Genomic DNA, 17,467 nt, shown 5'->3' with positions numbered 1-17,467 from the left:
TTGTGGAATAGCCTTTTTTAGCTCCTCCTGATACATTTTTCATGGCTGGTGACTCTTTCCCACAGGTTGAAGCCAGATGGAGTAGACAACATTTGATATGAAAGTTATGTACTTAACCATAATGATAGACCTGTGTTGTCTGTCTCCATCTGATTTACCTTTCTCCCCCTCCTGCCCCTGCCTTTGTTTGGTATGGTGAACTTTCCCTTCTGTGATGACCAGACAGTGGAGGTCATCTGTTCCTTATTTCTGGAGTCCTGCATCCTCCTTTGTTGAGGAACCTTTTAGTATTTATATTGAAAGTGGTTGTCATGGGGCAAATGCGATCTGAGAATTAGGGTGAGGAGCAGGGAGTTGTGGATAAGGGTGGTGGAGTCAAGTGAGTTTAAAGACAATGGAATTACCCAGTGTTGGATCTGATTCAGAGCCAAGGACCCACAAGTTGACCCAGATGGAGACAGACAACATGGATGTTATCATAGTAAGTACATAACTATCGATGTGATGTCCTATCTCGTCTTCATTCTTACTAGGCTGGGTTCGGTTCTGATCCCCGGATCCGTCTCAGCCTCATTTTCAAGCTCGAGGTCCTCTGCCAGCTCATGGCTCTGCTACTTATCCCAGCATGCACTGGAACTATCCCCAGATCCCATTTGCTGCTAAACAAGATCGAGCATTCATCTGCTAGCTCTGGCTAAGTACAGTCTTTTTGATTACCTTTTGCTATAACTCTTTGGATAATTAGATATTTTAGCTTTTATAGCTGAGTGTAAATTCTTGTGACTTGATAATTTTCGCACTGAGCTGTTTTTCTGACTTTGGCCGTCATTTATTCACTAGGCTTTGGATTTCCCTTCCCGGCTTCTGATATTCTGTAGTTGCCCTATTACTGTAATAGTTCGTTTCAATTAGAGAACTGTTAAACAGCCCATTTTTAGTTAGAGGGCTTTAACCCTAGTGTTCTTGCTGTTTTCATTCCCAGTTTGTCTTTTTAGTGCAGTGTCGTTGTAGTGTTACAGTTTGTTTAACTTAGAGAATTGTAACAGGGTCTGTTTAAGTTAGAGAACTTAGTCTTTTTTCTAACCTGTGTGTTCTGTGTCAGGGCCCATTTAAGTCAGAGGGTTTAGTCTTGTTATGTGCTGTGTTTTCAATAGCTTGAAACAGGGTCCAGCCTAAAAAAAAAAAAAAAAAAAAACTTTTGCAGTGTTTTGTTGTTGTTGTTCTTGACCTTTAAAATGTCAGTTAAGGAATCTAAGCCAATGGGCTTTAAAAAGTGTAAAAAAAAGTAGCAAAAAGATGCCCCTTAGTGATAAACACACCCTTTGTGTTTATTGTCATGGGGCCATCCATCTCCAGGAGTCATGCTGCATTTGCCATTCATTTAATCATAGAACCTTCCTGGACAGGAAAAATAAGTTGATCATAAAAGGTCTTAAAACCCCCTTCTCAGAGGCACTGGAAGAAGGTATGGGTTCATCTAGATCAGATAAGTATCCTGTTAAATCTGACAAATCAGAAAAAATCTGTAAAAAGACCTTCCCCATCTACTTCTTTGGATCCGGCATACAAAATATCCAGACTGTACTTCTCAGATGGGAGGGTTACTGTATCAGTAAAAGCTCCATCAGCTCTGACACCTTCTTGCTCGGTGCCAGTGGAGTTTGAACTAAGGAGACAGTCTCCAACCTTGGAGCCTGTCTCCCCTATTTTGAGATCTCACATTTTTCAAAAGACTAAATTTCCCACCTTCTCGACCTGGTCTTCTAGGAGTCTTTCTGATGATGACATGGATCGGGTGGTACAGAAGCTCTTACAGACATTGGCGCTGGCGAAATTACTGTTGGATCCAACCTTCAGGGCTTTGGATCCTATGATATCCGTCTCCTCTGGCACAATGTCCTCCTCCAGTCCAACCTCTGTCTTCGGAGTCAAAAGCTCCAGAGTTGGTATTAGTGGAACTGTTGGATCTGAGACCCACCACAGGTTCCATGGATCCACCCATGGCTCGGACATCCTCAACTCCATCGGAGCTGGAGGAGTCTAGGAGCTGACACTCTCTGTTCGGGTCCGGGGAGGTGAGTCAGATTGGACAGCTGTTGGATCCGACTATGCCTCTCGGAACCTTGGCTTGGGTGAGTTTGGCTCCTACCTCTGCCTCAGGTCCATCATCTTTGGTTCAGGGGGTTCCTTCAGCTTCTTCGGATCCAGGGATATCCTCAGATCAGGGTCAGGAGGCTTTTGAGGTTATGAGGAGGGGATGCTGTCTCCACAGACAGGTCCGCAGTCCTCTCCAGATATGCCTCCCTCCAGAGCACCGGTGCCTGCCTCTTTACCCTTGCATTCACAGGGACGCAGAGACCCTAGGCCTCAGGATGCCCCACAAGGCACCCCTAACTCTTCTGAAACCTTCCCAGAGTACCCTTCTGAGGAGGTCCCTCGGAAGAGGCTGTGCAAGAGGAAGCACTTAGACTCCCCAGAGGAGTCCGTCACTTCTGATGCGAACCGCAATGATGTCAAAGGACCCCCACGGTTGCCTCCTGATGATGTCTCCTTTGGAGAAACCATGGAAATGCTTAAACAAAGAGGTGGCTGAAAGTCCTCTAACCCTTCAGTGGAGGAGTCTGTATACCTGAACGTCTTTGAGTCTCACCCTTCCACCTTTTGGGTGTCTCCGCCTTTCAATGAGCTTCTGGACCTGGTTTCTTGAAAGGCGTGGGAGTCCTCAGATTCCATGGAACCTTTTCTTAGGAGGCCAAACAAATTTATCACAGCTCCCTCCGACAAATATTTTTTAACAAAAGGAGTCCCAGTCAATGCCATGGTCATGGTGGTGGCCACTAAGAAGGAACTCTCAGAGACATCTTCTTCTGTCCATCCCCTGAATAAGGAGTCCAGGACATGGACAGATATGGAAAGCACATCTTTTCCTCAGCGGCATTTTCTCTTAACTCAAGGGAGTTGGGAGGGTGGCCTAATGGTTAAGGTGTTTGTCTTACAAACTCAAGGTGCAAGGTTTGAGTTATACAAGGGATAATTGGCTAGGCTTAAAATGGCTCATAAGGGCAGTTAGCCTAGTACTAATCTATGAAACTATGAAACTATGAAACTTAGATTGCTAAACTATCTTACCCATTTCATGAGAGTGCAGAGGGATCTCCTGAAAGAGCTAGAGATACCCTCCAAGGTTTTGTAGTTGAAAGGATTACTGACAAAGTATCCTCTCAGCTCACTACCTTAAATTCAGTTGTTAATGTGTCCATGAGGCTTATATCCTGTGCAGCTGTTGGATCGAGTAGAGCAGCAGGTTCTGGAATTTCCCTAAGGAGACATTCTTGGATGTGCTTATGTGACTTCTCAGAACCCTTTAAGTCTTTCTTTGTAAATGCCCCATTTGATGGCTCGTCTTTGTTTGGGCCTAAGGTAAAGGATTCACTGACCAGGTATGAACAGGAAGGAAAGACACTGTCTGCCATAGGAGTCCATTTTTCTATGCCTACTAGACCTTATCTCAAAGGTCAGAGAGATAGTGATAAGATGTGCTTCTGAAAATCACAGAGATCTTTTCTCTTTTCGGGACACACATGGTGAAACTTCACCCAGAGGCAGAGGGGGAAATAATAATGGAAGACGCTGACCTCGGAACAGAGGGGGTCCACAAAATCAGGGCAACAGAGAATCCTTCTTTGATAGGCCCTTTCAGAACTCTTGAAAGGAGGCCCGACTGTCCAGCTGTGGAGGCAGTCGGGGTCACTTATCCTTGTACCCAGAAGGCTGACGACAAATAACAAAATGCAAATTGGTACAAAGCATCATATACAGAGGTTACATCATTTCGTTCTCCCTTCTTGTCCCAAAGATGAAAAAAGTTCCAAACATTCCACCCACTCAAAAGGAACAGGCAACTCTAGAAACTCAAAAGTTGCTAGACAAAAAAGTCATCCAAGAAGTCCTCACAGACCAAGTAGGGTTTGGAACTTACTCAAGTTTCTTTTTAGTTCCAAAGAAAATAGGGGACTGGAGACTAATTCTGGATCTCAGTGTTCTAAACAAATCAGTAAAGAAGAGCAAGTTCCGGTTAGTGACACTGCAGTCAATACTCCCATTCTTGGGAAAAGATGATTGGATGTGCTCTATAGATCTCCAGGATGCATATTATCACATAAAAATGGACAGGGAATCCAGGAGACACTTGTGCTTTTGGCTGGGAGCCAGTCACTACCAGTTTCAAGCTCTGCCCTTTGGCCTCACTACAGCCCCCAGAGTGTTCACTTAATGTATGTCAGTAGTAGCGGCTCACTTGAAATTACTAGGATTCTGGGTGTTTCCATACTTAGACGACTGTCTCTTAACCACCACAACCAGGCATCTGCTAATCAAGGCCAGAAATACAACCTTGCAACTCTGCTCTCACGTAGGGATTACCATAAACTATGAAAAATCTGCATTAGGACCTTCTCAGCATGTGGTTTTCAAAGGGGCAGAATTAGACTCAACACAAATGATGTTGAGACTTCCACCAGAAAGGGTCCAATGTCTAAGGTACCAGGTGAGATATCTTTTAAGAAGAAAGAAAGCCCCAGCGAGGATAGTCCTCAAAGCTCTTGAGATCATGGCAGCAGCAATAGCTTTGGTACCACTAGCACGTCTATATATGAGGATTCTTCAGTGGTTGCTATCCACTCGGTGGTTGATGCAAGAACTGTCGATGTCTTACAAAATAATCATAACATAAACTTATAAGCAGTATCTTCAATGGTGGCTATACTCCACTCAAGTGACTCTAGGTCGACCATTTGTTCAGTCCTAACCAGTGGCCACAGTGAACACAGACACCTCCCAGATAGGTTGGGGGGGGCATTATCTAGGAAAGACGGTCCAAGGCACCTGGCAGAATCTCAAGGCACACTTGCACATCAATGTTCTAGAGATGAGAGTGGTGCTTTTAGCATTTCCAGCATTCAAGGACTCTCTCCCCCTAGGAACCATTGCAATCCAGACAGACAACATTTCAGTCATATGGTATATAAACAAACAAGGAAGGACCAGATCTTACCCCCTTTGTTGAGAGGCCCCGAGAGTATGGCAGTGGGCAACTTCTTCCCAATGTTTTCTGATAGCAATGCACATCCCAGGGAAATCCAACATCATAGCGGACAGACTCAGCAGAGTGATTCTTATGCCTGAGTGGTCCCTGAAACAAGAAGTAGTGGAAGAAATTTTCTGAAAATGGGGCCAGATTTGCCGCGACCTGTTTGTGGCATCCATGAACAGCAAATGGAGCAGCTACTTTGCCCTCATCCCCCCTCTGGGGGAATCACCAAGGGATGCACTTGTACACGATTGGCCCCTGGGTCTCCTCAATGCCTTCCCCCCCTTTTTCACTAATTCCCAAAGTGCTTCAGATAGTCAGTTGTTTGGAAAGTGACTTGATACTCATTGCTCCATTATGGCCTCGCCATATCTGGTTCCCCTTCCTGTGGCATCAACTTTGGGAGCAGCCATGGGTTCTGGATCCAGTTCTGGACCTTCTGAATCATGTGTCAGGAATGCTCCACCCATCCCTTCAGACCCTCAAACTGACAGTGTGGCTGCTCCAATTCCAGCAATAGCCAGGTTTCCAACCCCCTCTTCTTGAGTTAAACACATTCTAATTTCTTCTCATAATGCTTCAATGAGGAAGATTTATAAAAGCAAATGGAAAATATTCTGTTTATGGGCTACCAATAACCATATTAACCCCTTTTCTGCTCCTAATAGTTTCATTCTGGACCTTCTAGCAAAACTTTTCAATGAGGGTACAGCTGCAGCTACTATTAGGGTTCAGCTAGCAGCGATCTCGAACTTTCATTTGGGAGACTCTGGCTCTAATATAATGTCTCATAAGCTATGCAAAGCCTTTCTGAAAGGTACTATGTTGTTAAGTCCGCCTATCAGAGACCCTCCAGTGCCAGGGGAACTAAATTTTGTTTTATCTCATATAATTGTTCCTCCCTTCAAACAAGCATCATCTTGCAAATTAAAGCTTTTGTCTTGGAAAACCATTTTCTTGGTAGCAATCACCTCTGCCAAAAGGGTGTCAGAGTTGCAAGCATTGTCCATAAAGCCCTCTTATTTGCTCTTCCATAGAGACAGGGTGTCTTTGCAAACTAACCCCTCCTTTTTATCTTAGGTGGTTTCAGAGACAAATTTGAATCAAAGTATTGAGTTACCGGTTTTCTTCCCAAATTATCAAAACAAGGCAGAGTACATGTTACATCTGTTTATGTCTTTCGGTTTTTCCCGGTTAGGGGTCACCACAGCAGAACTCCGGTCCGCTAATGATTGGTAGTTGATTTTACGTGCCGAGTTACCAGCCCTGATGCACAACCTTCAACAAAGGTACTCCCATTCATGCATGTCTCCACGCAGAAGACGCTGTAACTGAGAATCGAACCGGACAGCATCTTACTGTGAGGCGACAACGCTACTGCAGCACCACCACCGCGGGTCAGAGTACAGATGTATATAGACAGTTATGTTTTTACCTACATAGAACCGCTAAATTCCAAAAATCTGATCAGTTATTTGTTTCTTTTTCAGATTCAAAGAAGGGATCCTTGTCTCTAAAGTTACACTTTCTAAGTGGCTTTCAGATTGTATAACTTTTATTTGCAAGTCTCAAAATAAAGAACTCACGAAAAAAGTTAAGGCCCAATGTTAAGTTGTCAGTCTCGCCTTCATTCTTGCTGGATGGGTTCGGAGCCAAACCTCGGCTCCAACTCAGCCTATTACTAAAGCTCGAGACCTATTTTTACCAGCTCGAGGCTATCCTATGTCCCATAATGCTAGGCGTGATATACCCAGATCTCGTTTGCCACTTCAGCTACGAGGTTGCGTCTTTTTGCCGGCTCCAGGTTGTATTAATCTTTTTCTTGTATTTAGTCAGCTTTTTGGGTTATAATCTTAGCGATAGTTATTCCTAGTTACTACCCTATAGATCCCTGTTTAGAATCCCCTCTTAGGTAGTTTTTTTCTTCAGTTTTCCCCTCACTTAAATAGTTAGGCCTTTGGCTAAACTTCTTCTATACAGTTCTGTAGTAGATGTATGTGTGCGCCTAGTTAATTTGTGTTAAAAAGTGTTGGGTTTTTGGTCTGTTATAAGCTTTTTGTGTGTGTGTTTTGGCTGATTGTGACTAGGATTTGTCTTTTTCTGCCCATCATCCTTGTTTCAGGATGTCGAAAGACACCAAGGTCTCGGGCTTCAAAAAGTGTGACTCGTGCTGTCAGAAGATGTCTCTGACAGATGGTCACACTTCTTGTGCATATTGCTTGGGCCCTTTGCACCTGCAGGACTCTTGTTCTGTCTGTCATGCGTTCAGTCCAAGAGTCCTGCAGTAACACAGAAACAAACTTATTTTGAGAGGCTTGTTGAAGCCTGAAGGTTCCCTGGCTAAGCCTTCGTCGGGTAAACCTTCCAAGCCCGCCAAACCATCGGCTCCATGTTCGGAGCCGTTGCCGAGCGGCACTACTACTACTACTACTACCACTGCATCGGTTCCGGCCGGAACCGATGATTCAAGGCCTCGGTCGACTCCAACCCTGCTGTCAGAGCCGTCTTCGAGCAGAAAGCGTTCCAGGTCTCCTTCCCTGGAATCTGTCCATTCGGCTCCGAAGTCTCCCTTGTTATCGGAGCGGAGTCACAGGTCCCATTCCTCTCGGTCTTCCAGGCTGTCGGACCATGACCTCGAGAGGGTGGTTAGCAGACTTCTTAAGTCGCAGGCACTAGCCCAAATGTTGCATAGCCCTCCTCATCAGGCAGTGGCTATCACTATTCCCTCTTCGATTTCTCCTCCGACTCTTCCTTTGAATTCGGAGCCGGAGATCGTAGAGGTCATGACCCTCGGCACGTCGGAGCCGATACCACTCCTTTCGGCTCCCTCATCAGCTCCGATCTCTTCCTTGGTTCCATCCTTGGAGGGATCCGGGTGCCAGGACTCCCTCGTCGGTTCCGAGGGGGCGAGTGGCATCGGACCCTTGTCCGACCCCATTCTCCCTCTTGGAGCCTCGGCGCAGGTGAGTTCGGCCCCGACATCGGCCTCTGAGCCATCCCTCTCGGTGCCGGGAGGGGCCCTTGTCTCTTTGGAGTGGGGACCCCCTTCCCTGCCTGATAGGGGCGCCTTTGAGGTCATGAGGAGTGTGCTGGCCCCTGTGCCTGCTCCACGGTTGGCTCCTTCGGCTCCTCCCTCTATGGTGCCTGCTTCAGTCTCTATCTGCCCTTCCGATCCCGAGCGTGGATAACCGATGCTACAGGTAGCCCCATTGGGTGTATCCTCCTCTTCCGAGGCCTCCCCTGATCCTTCAGGGGAGCCCCCTCAAAAGAAAAAATATAAGAGGAAGCATGTAGACTCCCCTGAGTCAGTCACGTCGGACACCAACTTGGATGAGTCAGAAGGGTCCCCAAGGTCCCCCTCTGAGGATGTCTCATTTTCTGACATCCTGGAGATTCTTAAGCAGAGGGGAAACTGGTCTGCCCTTAACCCTTCTGAGGATGAGTTGGTGTACCTGGATGCATTCGGTTCTCGCCCTTCCACCTCCTGGGTGTCTCCGCCTTTCGATCCACTCATGGATGTGGTGGCTCGAAAGGCATGGACGGCTCCGGATACTATGGAACCAACTCCCTGGAGGCCTACAAAATTTATTACAGCCCCTTCTGACAAGCAGTTTCTAATTAAGGGCATCCCTGTTAATACCATGGTGGTGGTGGCGGCCACTAAAAAGGAGTTGGCTGACCCTTCAGTACCTGTCCATCCTCCTAATAAGGAATCTAGGACTATGGACAGGTATGGTAAGCGGATGTTTTCTTCAGCGACCTTTGCTATGTGGTCGCTGAATTATTTGTGCCATTTCACCCGTCTCCAGAGAGACCTTCTCAAAGAACTGGGTGATACCTTACAGGACCCATCAGCTGTGGGGTCTCAGGAAAAGATCAACTCCCAGCTGGGGACCCTGAACTCTATTGTCAACTCTTCCATGCGGCTCATTTCCTATGCAGCCGATGGAGCGAGTAGGGCTGCAGGCACGGGCGTTGCTCTAAGGAGACATGCCTGGATGCGGCTTTGCAATTTTGCCGACCCCTTCAAGGCGTCCTTCACTAACACTCCCTTTGCTGGTTCTGCCTTGTTTGGACCTCAAGTGAAAGATACATTGACCAGGTGCGAGCAGGAAGGCAAGACTCTCTCTGCCGTAGGAGTCCATTTTTCTACCCCTTCTAGACCATACCCTAAGGGTCAGAAGAGTGGGAAAATGTGGTTCTGCAAACCTCAGGGAGTACTGCCTGACACACGTGGTGAGCTTCCCTCCAGAGGCAGAGGAGGGAACAATAATAGATGCCACCCGAGGGGCGGGGGGGGGTCCGCAGAATCAGGGTAGCAGAGAATCCTTCTCTGACAAACCCTTCCAGCACCCCTGAGGAGCTGCCCGACTGTCCATCTTCGGAGGCAGTCGGGGGAAGATTATCACTGTACCCAGAAGCCTGGCATTCCCTCACGCAAGACACTTGGGTACGGTCGATCATATCCGAGGGTTACAAAATTCCCTTTATTCATGCCCCACAACAGCCAAAAGGGCCCCTTCCAGATGTTCCACCCGGTCTGAGGGATCAAGCAGCACTTTCAAAGCTGCAAGAAAAAAAAGCCATCCAGCCAGTCCCAGAAGACCAGCAAGGATCCGGAGTCTACTCCAAGTTCTTTTTGGTACCAAAAAAGACAGGGGATTGAAGACCTATTTTGGATCTCAGCAGGCTGAACAAGTCTGTTCAAAGGATGAAATTCCAGATGGTCATGCTTCAGTCCATTCTACCCTTCCTGGGTCAGGACAGTTGGATGTGCTCTATAGACCTTCAGGATGCGTACTATCATATCAAAATGAACAGGTGCTCCAGGAGGTTTCTCCGCTTCCGGCTGGGAGCCAGTCACTACCAATTCAGAGCCCTGCCCTTTGGTCTCACCACAGCCCCCAGGGTGTTTACCAAATACATGGCAGTGGTTGCGGCTCACCTGAGACGACAAGGATTACAGGTGTTTCCATACTTAGACAACTGGCTCCTTACTGCCACCACCAAGCATCAGCTACTCCATTCCAGAGATTATGCCCTCCAAATTTGCAACAAGCTAGGTATCTCTATAAACTCCTAAAAGTCTGCCTTGTCGCCTTGTCAATCTATTACCTTCATAGGCACTGTCTTAAACACCGTGGAACTGTCAGCAAAACTGCCTGTACAAAGGATTTCAGACATTCGCGATCATGTTCAAGTCCTACTACAAGAGAGCAGAGTCCAGACCAGATTCGTACTAAAAAACCTAGGTCGCATGGCAGCAGCCATCACATTACTCCCCCTAGCTCACTTTCACATGCGGATCCTGCAATGGATGCTGTTTTCCCAGTGGTCCTTTCAACAGCTTCCAATGTCGCACAGCATTCTAATCACTCAGTCATGCAAAAGGCACCTCTCGTGGTGGATGGTCTCCCTTCAGGTTCTTCAGGGCAGACCTTTTGTCCTTCCTCCTCCTGTGGCTACTGTGACAATGGATGCCTCCCTGATCGGGTGGGGGGGGCATTTTCAGGGCAGGACAGTCCAGGGCACATGGCAACCTTTCGAAGGCCACCTGCACATAAATGTCTTGGAAATGAGAGCGGTACTTTTAGCGTCGCAGGCCCTTCAAGACTCTCTACCCACCGGGACTATTGCAATTCAGACAGACAATATGTCTGTAGTGTGGTACATCAACAAGCAGGGCGGAGCCAGGTCCTACCCCCTATGTCGAGAAGCACTCAGACTTTGGCAGTGGGCGATCTCTTCTCAACGGTTTCTGGTAACAACACATATCCTCGGGAAGTCCAACGTCATAGCGGACAGGCTGAGCAGAGCCATTCTCATGCCCCACGAGTGGTCTCTTAACCAGCTAGTAGCGGAAAAAATTTTCAGAAGGTGGGGTCAGCCTTGCTGTGATCTTTTTGCAACCCCTCAAAACAGCAAGTGCCCAGACTTCTTCACCCTCTTCCCTCTCCCAGGTCTTCCCCCCAGAGATGCTCTAGTCCACGATTGGCTCTGGGGTCTTCTGTATGCTTTTCCCCCCTTTCCCTTAATTACTCAGTTAATCCAGAAAGCAACTGTTTTGAGATCCAGAATGATCCTTGTTGCCCCTTACTGGCCTCGACAAATTTGGTTTCCGTTCCTGCAACGTCATCTACTAGATCAGCCCTGGCACCTGGACCCAGCGCCAGATCTTCTGACACATCAGTCGGGCGGGCTACAACAATCTCTCCAATCTCTCAACCTCACAGCTTGGTTGCTCCACTTCCAACCCTAGCCAGGCTTCCCTCAATCTCTCATTCAGTTCGTGACATCATCCTCACTTCGCACAAGTCTACTACCATAAAGACATGCTAGCAAATGGAAGTGTTTCTCTGTTTGGGCAGGGGAGAAACAAGTTGACCCTTTTACAGCTCCTGTCCATTCAGTTTTAGAGTTTTTGGCAGAACTTTTTCAAATGGGTTCTTCTTCAGCCACCATCAGAGTTCAGCTGGCAGCTATTGCGAATTTTCATGTTGGATTGTCTGAGACCAGCATTATGTCACAGAAACTTTGTAAAGCCTTTTTAAAAGGAACCCTCTTACTTAGGCCCCCGGTAAAAGATCCTCCCCCACCATGGGACCTAAATTTGGCGCTGTCATCTTTAATTCTCCCTCCCTTTGAGCCTTCCTGTTCGTTAAAGTTGTTCTCTTGGAAAACTCTGTTTTTAGTAGCCATCACTTCAGCGAGAAGGGTATTGGAACTTCAAGCCCTTTGTGTTCGTCCTCCTTACCTTGTTTTTCACAAAGATAGAGTGTCACGTAGGACTAATCCGTCCTTTTTACCCAAAGTACTCTCTGAAAAAAATCTGAATCAGACCATCGATCTTCCTGTTTTCTTCCCACTTTATACCAATAGGTCTGAACGGAAGTTACATTGTTTAGACGTTCATCGTCAATTACGCTTCTACCTGGATAGAACCAAGCAGACAAGGAAATCAGAACAGCTCTTCCTGTCTTACGCGGAAGGGAAGCAGGGCCTGCCAGTTTCCAAAGAAACCTTGTCCAGGTGGTTGACCTCTGTTATCATGTTGATTTACCAATTGTGGCATAAAGAGCTCCCTATTAAGCCCAGAGCTCATTCAACCAGAGCATTAGCTTCTTCAGTAGCCTTTCAGGCAAGATTGCCAATGGATTCCATTTGTGCAGCGGCCACATGGGCCTCTCCTCATACCTTCGTTTCTCATTACAAGCTGGACATGACCTCTAGAAGTAGTGCTGATTTTGGTTCCACTGTACTCAAGAGTTTGTTCCATTGAGTCACCCAGGACTAAGGTGCTAGGGACGCTGTCCCATCCAGCAAGAATGAAGGCGAGATTGACAACTTAACATTGAGAAGTTATGTACTTACCATAACGTTCCATGTTAGTTGTCTTCTTCTCGCCTTCTTTCTTACGTCCCACCCTCCATCCCCCTAGCCTGGCAAGACAGAGAGTATCTTCTGAGATGTGTTATCATGAGAGTTATCTCCTTAGCTACCTCTCTTCCCTTTCTTGGTAACTCTTGTAAGAGTTTTATATACTTAGATATATAGAGGTAGATACATATATATATATATATATATATATATATATATATATATATATATATATATTTTTTTTTTTTTTTTTTTTTATATATATTCTCTGTCATGGTGGGGACATGTATGTCCATAGTGTTAGCTATCAAACGAGATCTGGGTATATCATGCCTAGCATTATGGGACATAGGATAGCCTCGAGCCGGTAAAAATAGCTCTCGAGCTTTAGTAATAGGCCGAGTCGGAGCCGAGGTTCTGCTCCGAACCCATCTAGCAAGAAAGAAGGCGAGAAGAAGACAACTAACATGGAACGTTATGGTAAGTACATAGAGCAAAGATGCTGTCCCAACCTAGTAGGAATGAACGCGAGATAGGACAACATCACAAAAAGAAGTTATGTACTCACCATAATGTTCCATGTGTGTTGTCCATCTTTGCCTTCATTCTTATATTCCACCCTCCTTCCCCTTTCCCTTTCTTTTACTCCTAGAATACCAGGTCTATTCAGATTGGATTACCTTGAGCTGTGCCCTTCTTCATCAGTCTCTGAATCCTTCTTTGGAGTTTAGGCATACTTCTATATATTTAGGGCAAACAAGATCTGGGGATGGTTCCAGTGAATGCTGGGATAGGGAGTAGAGCCATGAGCTGGCAGAGGACCTCAAACTTGAATATGAGGCCAAGACTGCTCCGAGGATCGGATCCAAACCCAACCTAGTAAGAATGAAGACAAAGATGGACAACACATATGGTACGTTATGGTGAGTACTTAACTTCTTTTTTTCTACTTATTTAACTTTTCCATTACTAATCCCCTTTTCTACTTTCTCCCATTGTTTTCTTATTTTTTGTTTTGTAAAATTTTCCATATTCAGATGCATTTGCCTGTATTTCTCTTCATTTATCTTTGGTAGTACTTTTTTGTATTAATTGGTTTTCCTTTCTCCTTTGCATAAATATTGCACAATATTAAATCTCTTTTTTCCCCCATGTCCATACTTCTTTTTCAGATGTCTTCTGCTCTAGCTGTTTCTCCTTACTTTGGGGACTTATTGTTCCATCATGCTGTGAAATAACCTGTTAGACTTTCTACTGTAACTCTTTCACTTTGCAAGTATTCCTTAACTTTGGCTTCTATTTGTTTAATTTTTGCTTTACTCATCTTCTGTTCTCTGTTCCCCCTTTGTGATCTTATTTTTTTGTATTGTGAAATTTTCCATATCTGCGTACCTTTGTCTGTATTTCTCTTCAAATATCTTTGGAGCTGCTTTTTATATTTATTAGTTTGGCTTTCTCCTTTGCATAAATTTTACACCATATCAGATTTCTCTCTTTCTCATTTCTGTGTTTCTTTTTTAGACCTTTCAAAAAATCTCTAGATTTTTTTCTTTATGTTTTCATGCTTCCTCTGTCGCTTATTTTTCCAAACAGCCCTAACTTTCTTGGTCTATATAATGTTTTTCAAGGATTTGATCTATTAATGAACACAAATCTGCATTTGAAGTTTGAAGCTTTTGACAGTTTCTCTTGTGCAAGTATTTTCCTTTCCTCTAATTTCCCTCTTAATCTTTTTGAATATCTTCTATCTGGAAATTCTGAGTTTCTTGCATAATAGTTGTTGTGTCTTTTGGCTTTTTCCGGTTAGGGGTCGCCACAGCGGAACTCCGGTCTGCTAATGATTGGCAGTAGATTTTTACATGCCGAGTTGCCGGCCCTAACGCACAACCTTCAATGAAGGTACGCCCATTCGCGCATGTCTTCACACAGAAATCGCTCTAGCTGAGAATCGAACAGGACAATGTCTTACTGTGAGGCAAAAATGCTACCACAGCACCACCACCGCAACATTGCATAATTTATTCCTTATCCTCAATGGTCCATTCTGCCATCTATATGGCTCTTTTTTGGCATGACAGTTTTTGTGTTTTTTGTGGACGACTGCATCCTTCTACAACAGAAGGGTTATCCTCCCCCTGAGCCTGGCCTATCCCCATTGTAGGAATGTTTCTGTGTCTGGAGGATTCCACACTCTCATTTTTTCCACAGTGACACCAGTGTGCATATCAGGATTGGAACGTTATCCTAGGATTTGTGCACCTTGATGTCTAGTTTATTTTTAACCATTTGTTTGTGATGTATGCTATATAAAATACAGTCTATATATCAGGGTCATCATGATGAGATTTTGTAAAACTAGGATCCACCTGGTGAAGGTACTCATGAAGACTTGAGGATGGATTTAATTCCAGCAATACTACTCTCCTTTGCTTGCTGATTTTATCATCTCTCCATTCAGATCCCTATCATTTCTCCATTCTGACCATTAACTGGCTGGCTGAGAAAAAACATGAGGTTAAAATCTCAGGTCTTGCTTCTGAAAGCAAAAAAGTTATCTGTGGTGTACCACAGTGCTCAGTTTTGGGCCCTTTCCTATTTGGCATCTGTTTTTCATATCTGCAGGCCAACACGTCTGGCTTATAATTATGTAAATTTACAGGCAACTTTAAACTGGGTGCTGTTATTTAATCTTCCACTGACTCAAAATTACTCCAACATGGGTTAGACCCCTCAACAAAACATTTTTGCATACAATTTAGATGACACACCCCTCCAATCAGAGTCTGTCGTATGGGATCTAGGTACAGCATTTGTTCAGAAAACTTTTTATTTGGCTCATCTAATTTCCAAAAGTCATCTCCACTAGAGCCAGAGAAATCTTAATTCCCCTCTACTCATGCATCATCAGACCCATTATTGAATATAAGGCACCTTTTGGCATATATTTGGCTAAAAACATCACTTACCTTGAGAGACCTCAATGATTCATAACTAAAAACTAAAAACATCAGGGGCTTCAAAACTCTTAGTTATTAGAACAGGCTGGCAGCCCTCTCTCTTTACTCAGTTTTTATAGACTATTCCATGGAGATCTGTTTCTAGCCTTTTGGACCATGAAATATCCAACCCATTTTGACCTCATATTCCTTCACATTATAAATGGTGCCTCAAATACCTGGTTAAAGGAATGAAACCTTCATCACCGGATGATTAAGACCTGTTGGCATGATAGATCCATATCTCATCATAGCCCTCACTTCTGGAACAAACTTACACTACATGTCAAACAGAGTATCACGCTTGCTACCTTCAAGGTAAACATATAACAGTGGATGGCCAGCCTGAACTTCTGCCAAGTCTGGCTTATCTTACCCCCTTGGGGATAGAGTGAACCTATTTTTTTGGCGGGGGGGGGTTGACTGGGCTTGCATGGTTTATAGACTGATTGCCTAGCACCTACTTAAGAATCTATGAACCTTTTTGAGATGTATCAAAGGCATCTGGAAATGTCTGTGTTTTGAGCCAAGCATATCATCTTAAGACAATGCTGATGACTCAATGCCTGAAGCTAGCATTCTCAGTATCACAAATATCAAACATATTTTATCATTTGTGTGCCAGTAATATTATAATAATAATAATAATAATAATATGGCTGTGTCAGTTTTGAAATCTGTTACTAAGAGTAAACATTTAGAAATATTGTGAAAGAAAAGAAGAAATATTGGGAGCCTTCTCCATACAAAATTAAAAATGGAAAATAATGGCATTGACATTAGCATTGCCTCGAGGGCAAGTGTCTATAACTGAGGGGTCCAAGCCTGTTATACTGAAATCACTCAAGTTCAAGCAGATGATGTTAGGATTCCCTCCTACAGTGCTCATGCTAATGTCAACTTTTGCTGCCTAGTTCTTCCCAGCACCTTACCTCAACAAGTGGCTAGGAAAGGCTACTTTGGTACTTGTGGGAAGAATGGTGTCCGAAGATGGTGTATTCCATATCCAGATAAGAAATCCTTTCAGTATAGCTGTCTTGTGCAAATCCTGAAATTGTAATTCTTCCATCTGTATCTCCAGTGACTTCCCCTGTTTCTGTATTCCCCTTTGCTGGATGGTTTTCTGGCTTTTGTTATGAAAATGTCTAGAGAATAAATGTTGGTAGTACAGGAGGGTCTATATTATAATCTTGAAGTCTGACAATATCGAATACAATATTGTCAACATGAGATTAGCAAAAATGCACTACATCAAACGTTTAAACGGAAAATCTCTGTAGGGGGAGATTTCAGTTTACTTCAATGTAGTGTATTCTCGGAGTTGGTATATTTAAGTAGGGGGTGTGGGGGGGCACAGTATTTTTTTTTGTTTTGATGGTTTAAGACTTCGATCACTGAAGTTCGATCTTTAGTGCTTCAAAGTTTAAAACCTACAAGATTATAATATAGACCCGTACAGGCACCGTTCTTTGTACTGACTATTAAACATGTGAAACAGATTGCTGATACTTGGATGCTCAGCCCTTGAAGTTTCAATATCTAAGGTTAGTTCCCCTCCATGTATGATATTACTCCAGGAACATGTAAGCTGTCCACTTCAGGGGCTTTCTGTAAAAAGAGAAAAAGTCATCTGTTGCTTTTTCCATCCTTATTCTAGGTCACAGGAGATCAACAGTCCCATGCCCATTCTGATAGTTTACTTTCTCAGCTGAATTGGATACTAATGCTGTGATTCTTCTTTCCCTCCTCCAGAGGATGGCCCATCTGGGCTGTAGAGTTAATGAAGGAGGACATAGAAAAATTCCTTCTCCAGAAAGAGATATGTTGAGCTGCTGAAGTATGAGATGCTGTAGCCCTTGGCAGTTCCACCCCTAATCCCCTACTTTGAGGATTTATCATGCATCAAGTCTCTCAGGAGCCTGATTTATAACCACCAACTCCAAAGAAAGGAAAGAAATTTTAGAGAGTTCAGTAATGGGATAAATTATTTTATAAAAAATCCCAT

The 17,467-nt window shown here is 44.5% G+C and overlaps 1 protein-coding gene across 1 annotated transcript in view; it reads left to right on the top strand.

The window, feature by feature from the left end:
• LOC122788050 (F-box only protein 47-like) overlaps positions 1–17,194 on the top strand; it is a 679,242-nt gene extending 662,048 nt beyond the window's left edge. The window contains exon 5 of the mRNA XM_044054971.1: positions 17,120–17,194. Within this exon, the coding sequence (XP_043910906.1) occupies positions 17,120–17,194 (75 nt within the window). The remainder of the gene's footprint in view (positions 1–17,119) is intronic.
• The last annotated feature ends 273 nt before the right edge of the window (positions 17,195–17,467 follow it).

Source organism: Protopterus annectens, chromosome 13.part0 (assembly GCF_019279795.1).
Source record: "Protopterus annectens isolate FY-2018-M chromosome 13.part0, PAN1.0, whole genome shotgun sequence".
NCBI classification, from domain to species: Eukaryota; Metazoa; Chordata; order Ceratodontiformes; family Protopteridae; genus Protopterus; species Protopterus annectens.
Note: the sequence above shows the minus strand (reverse complement) of the source record. Positions and strands in the feature narration are given on the sequence as shown.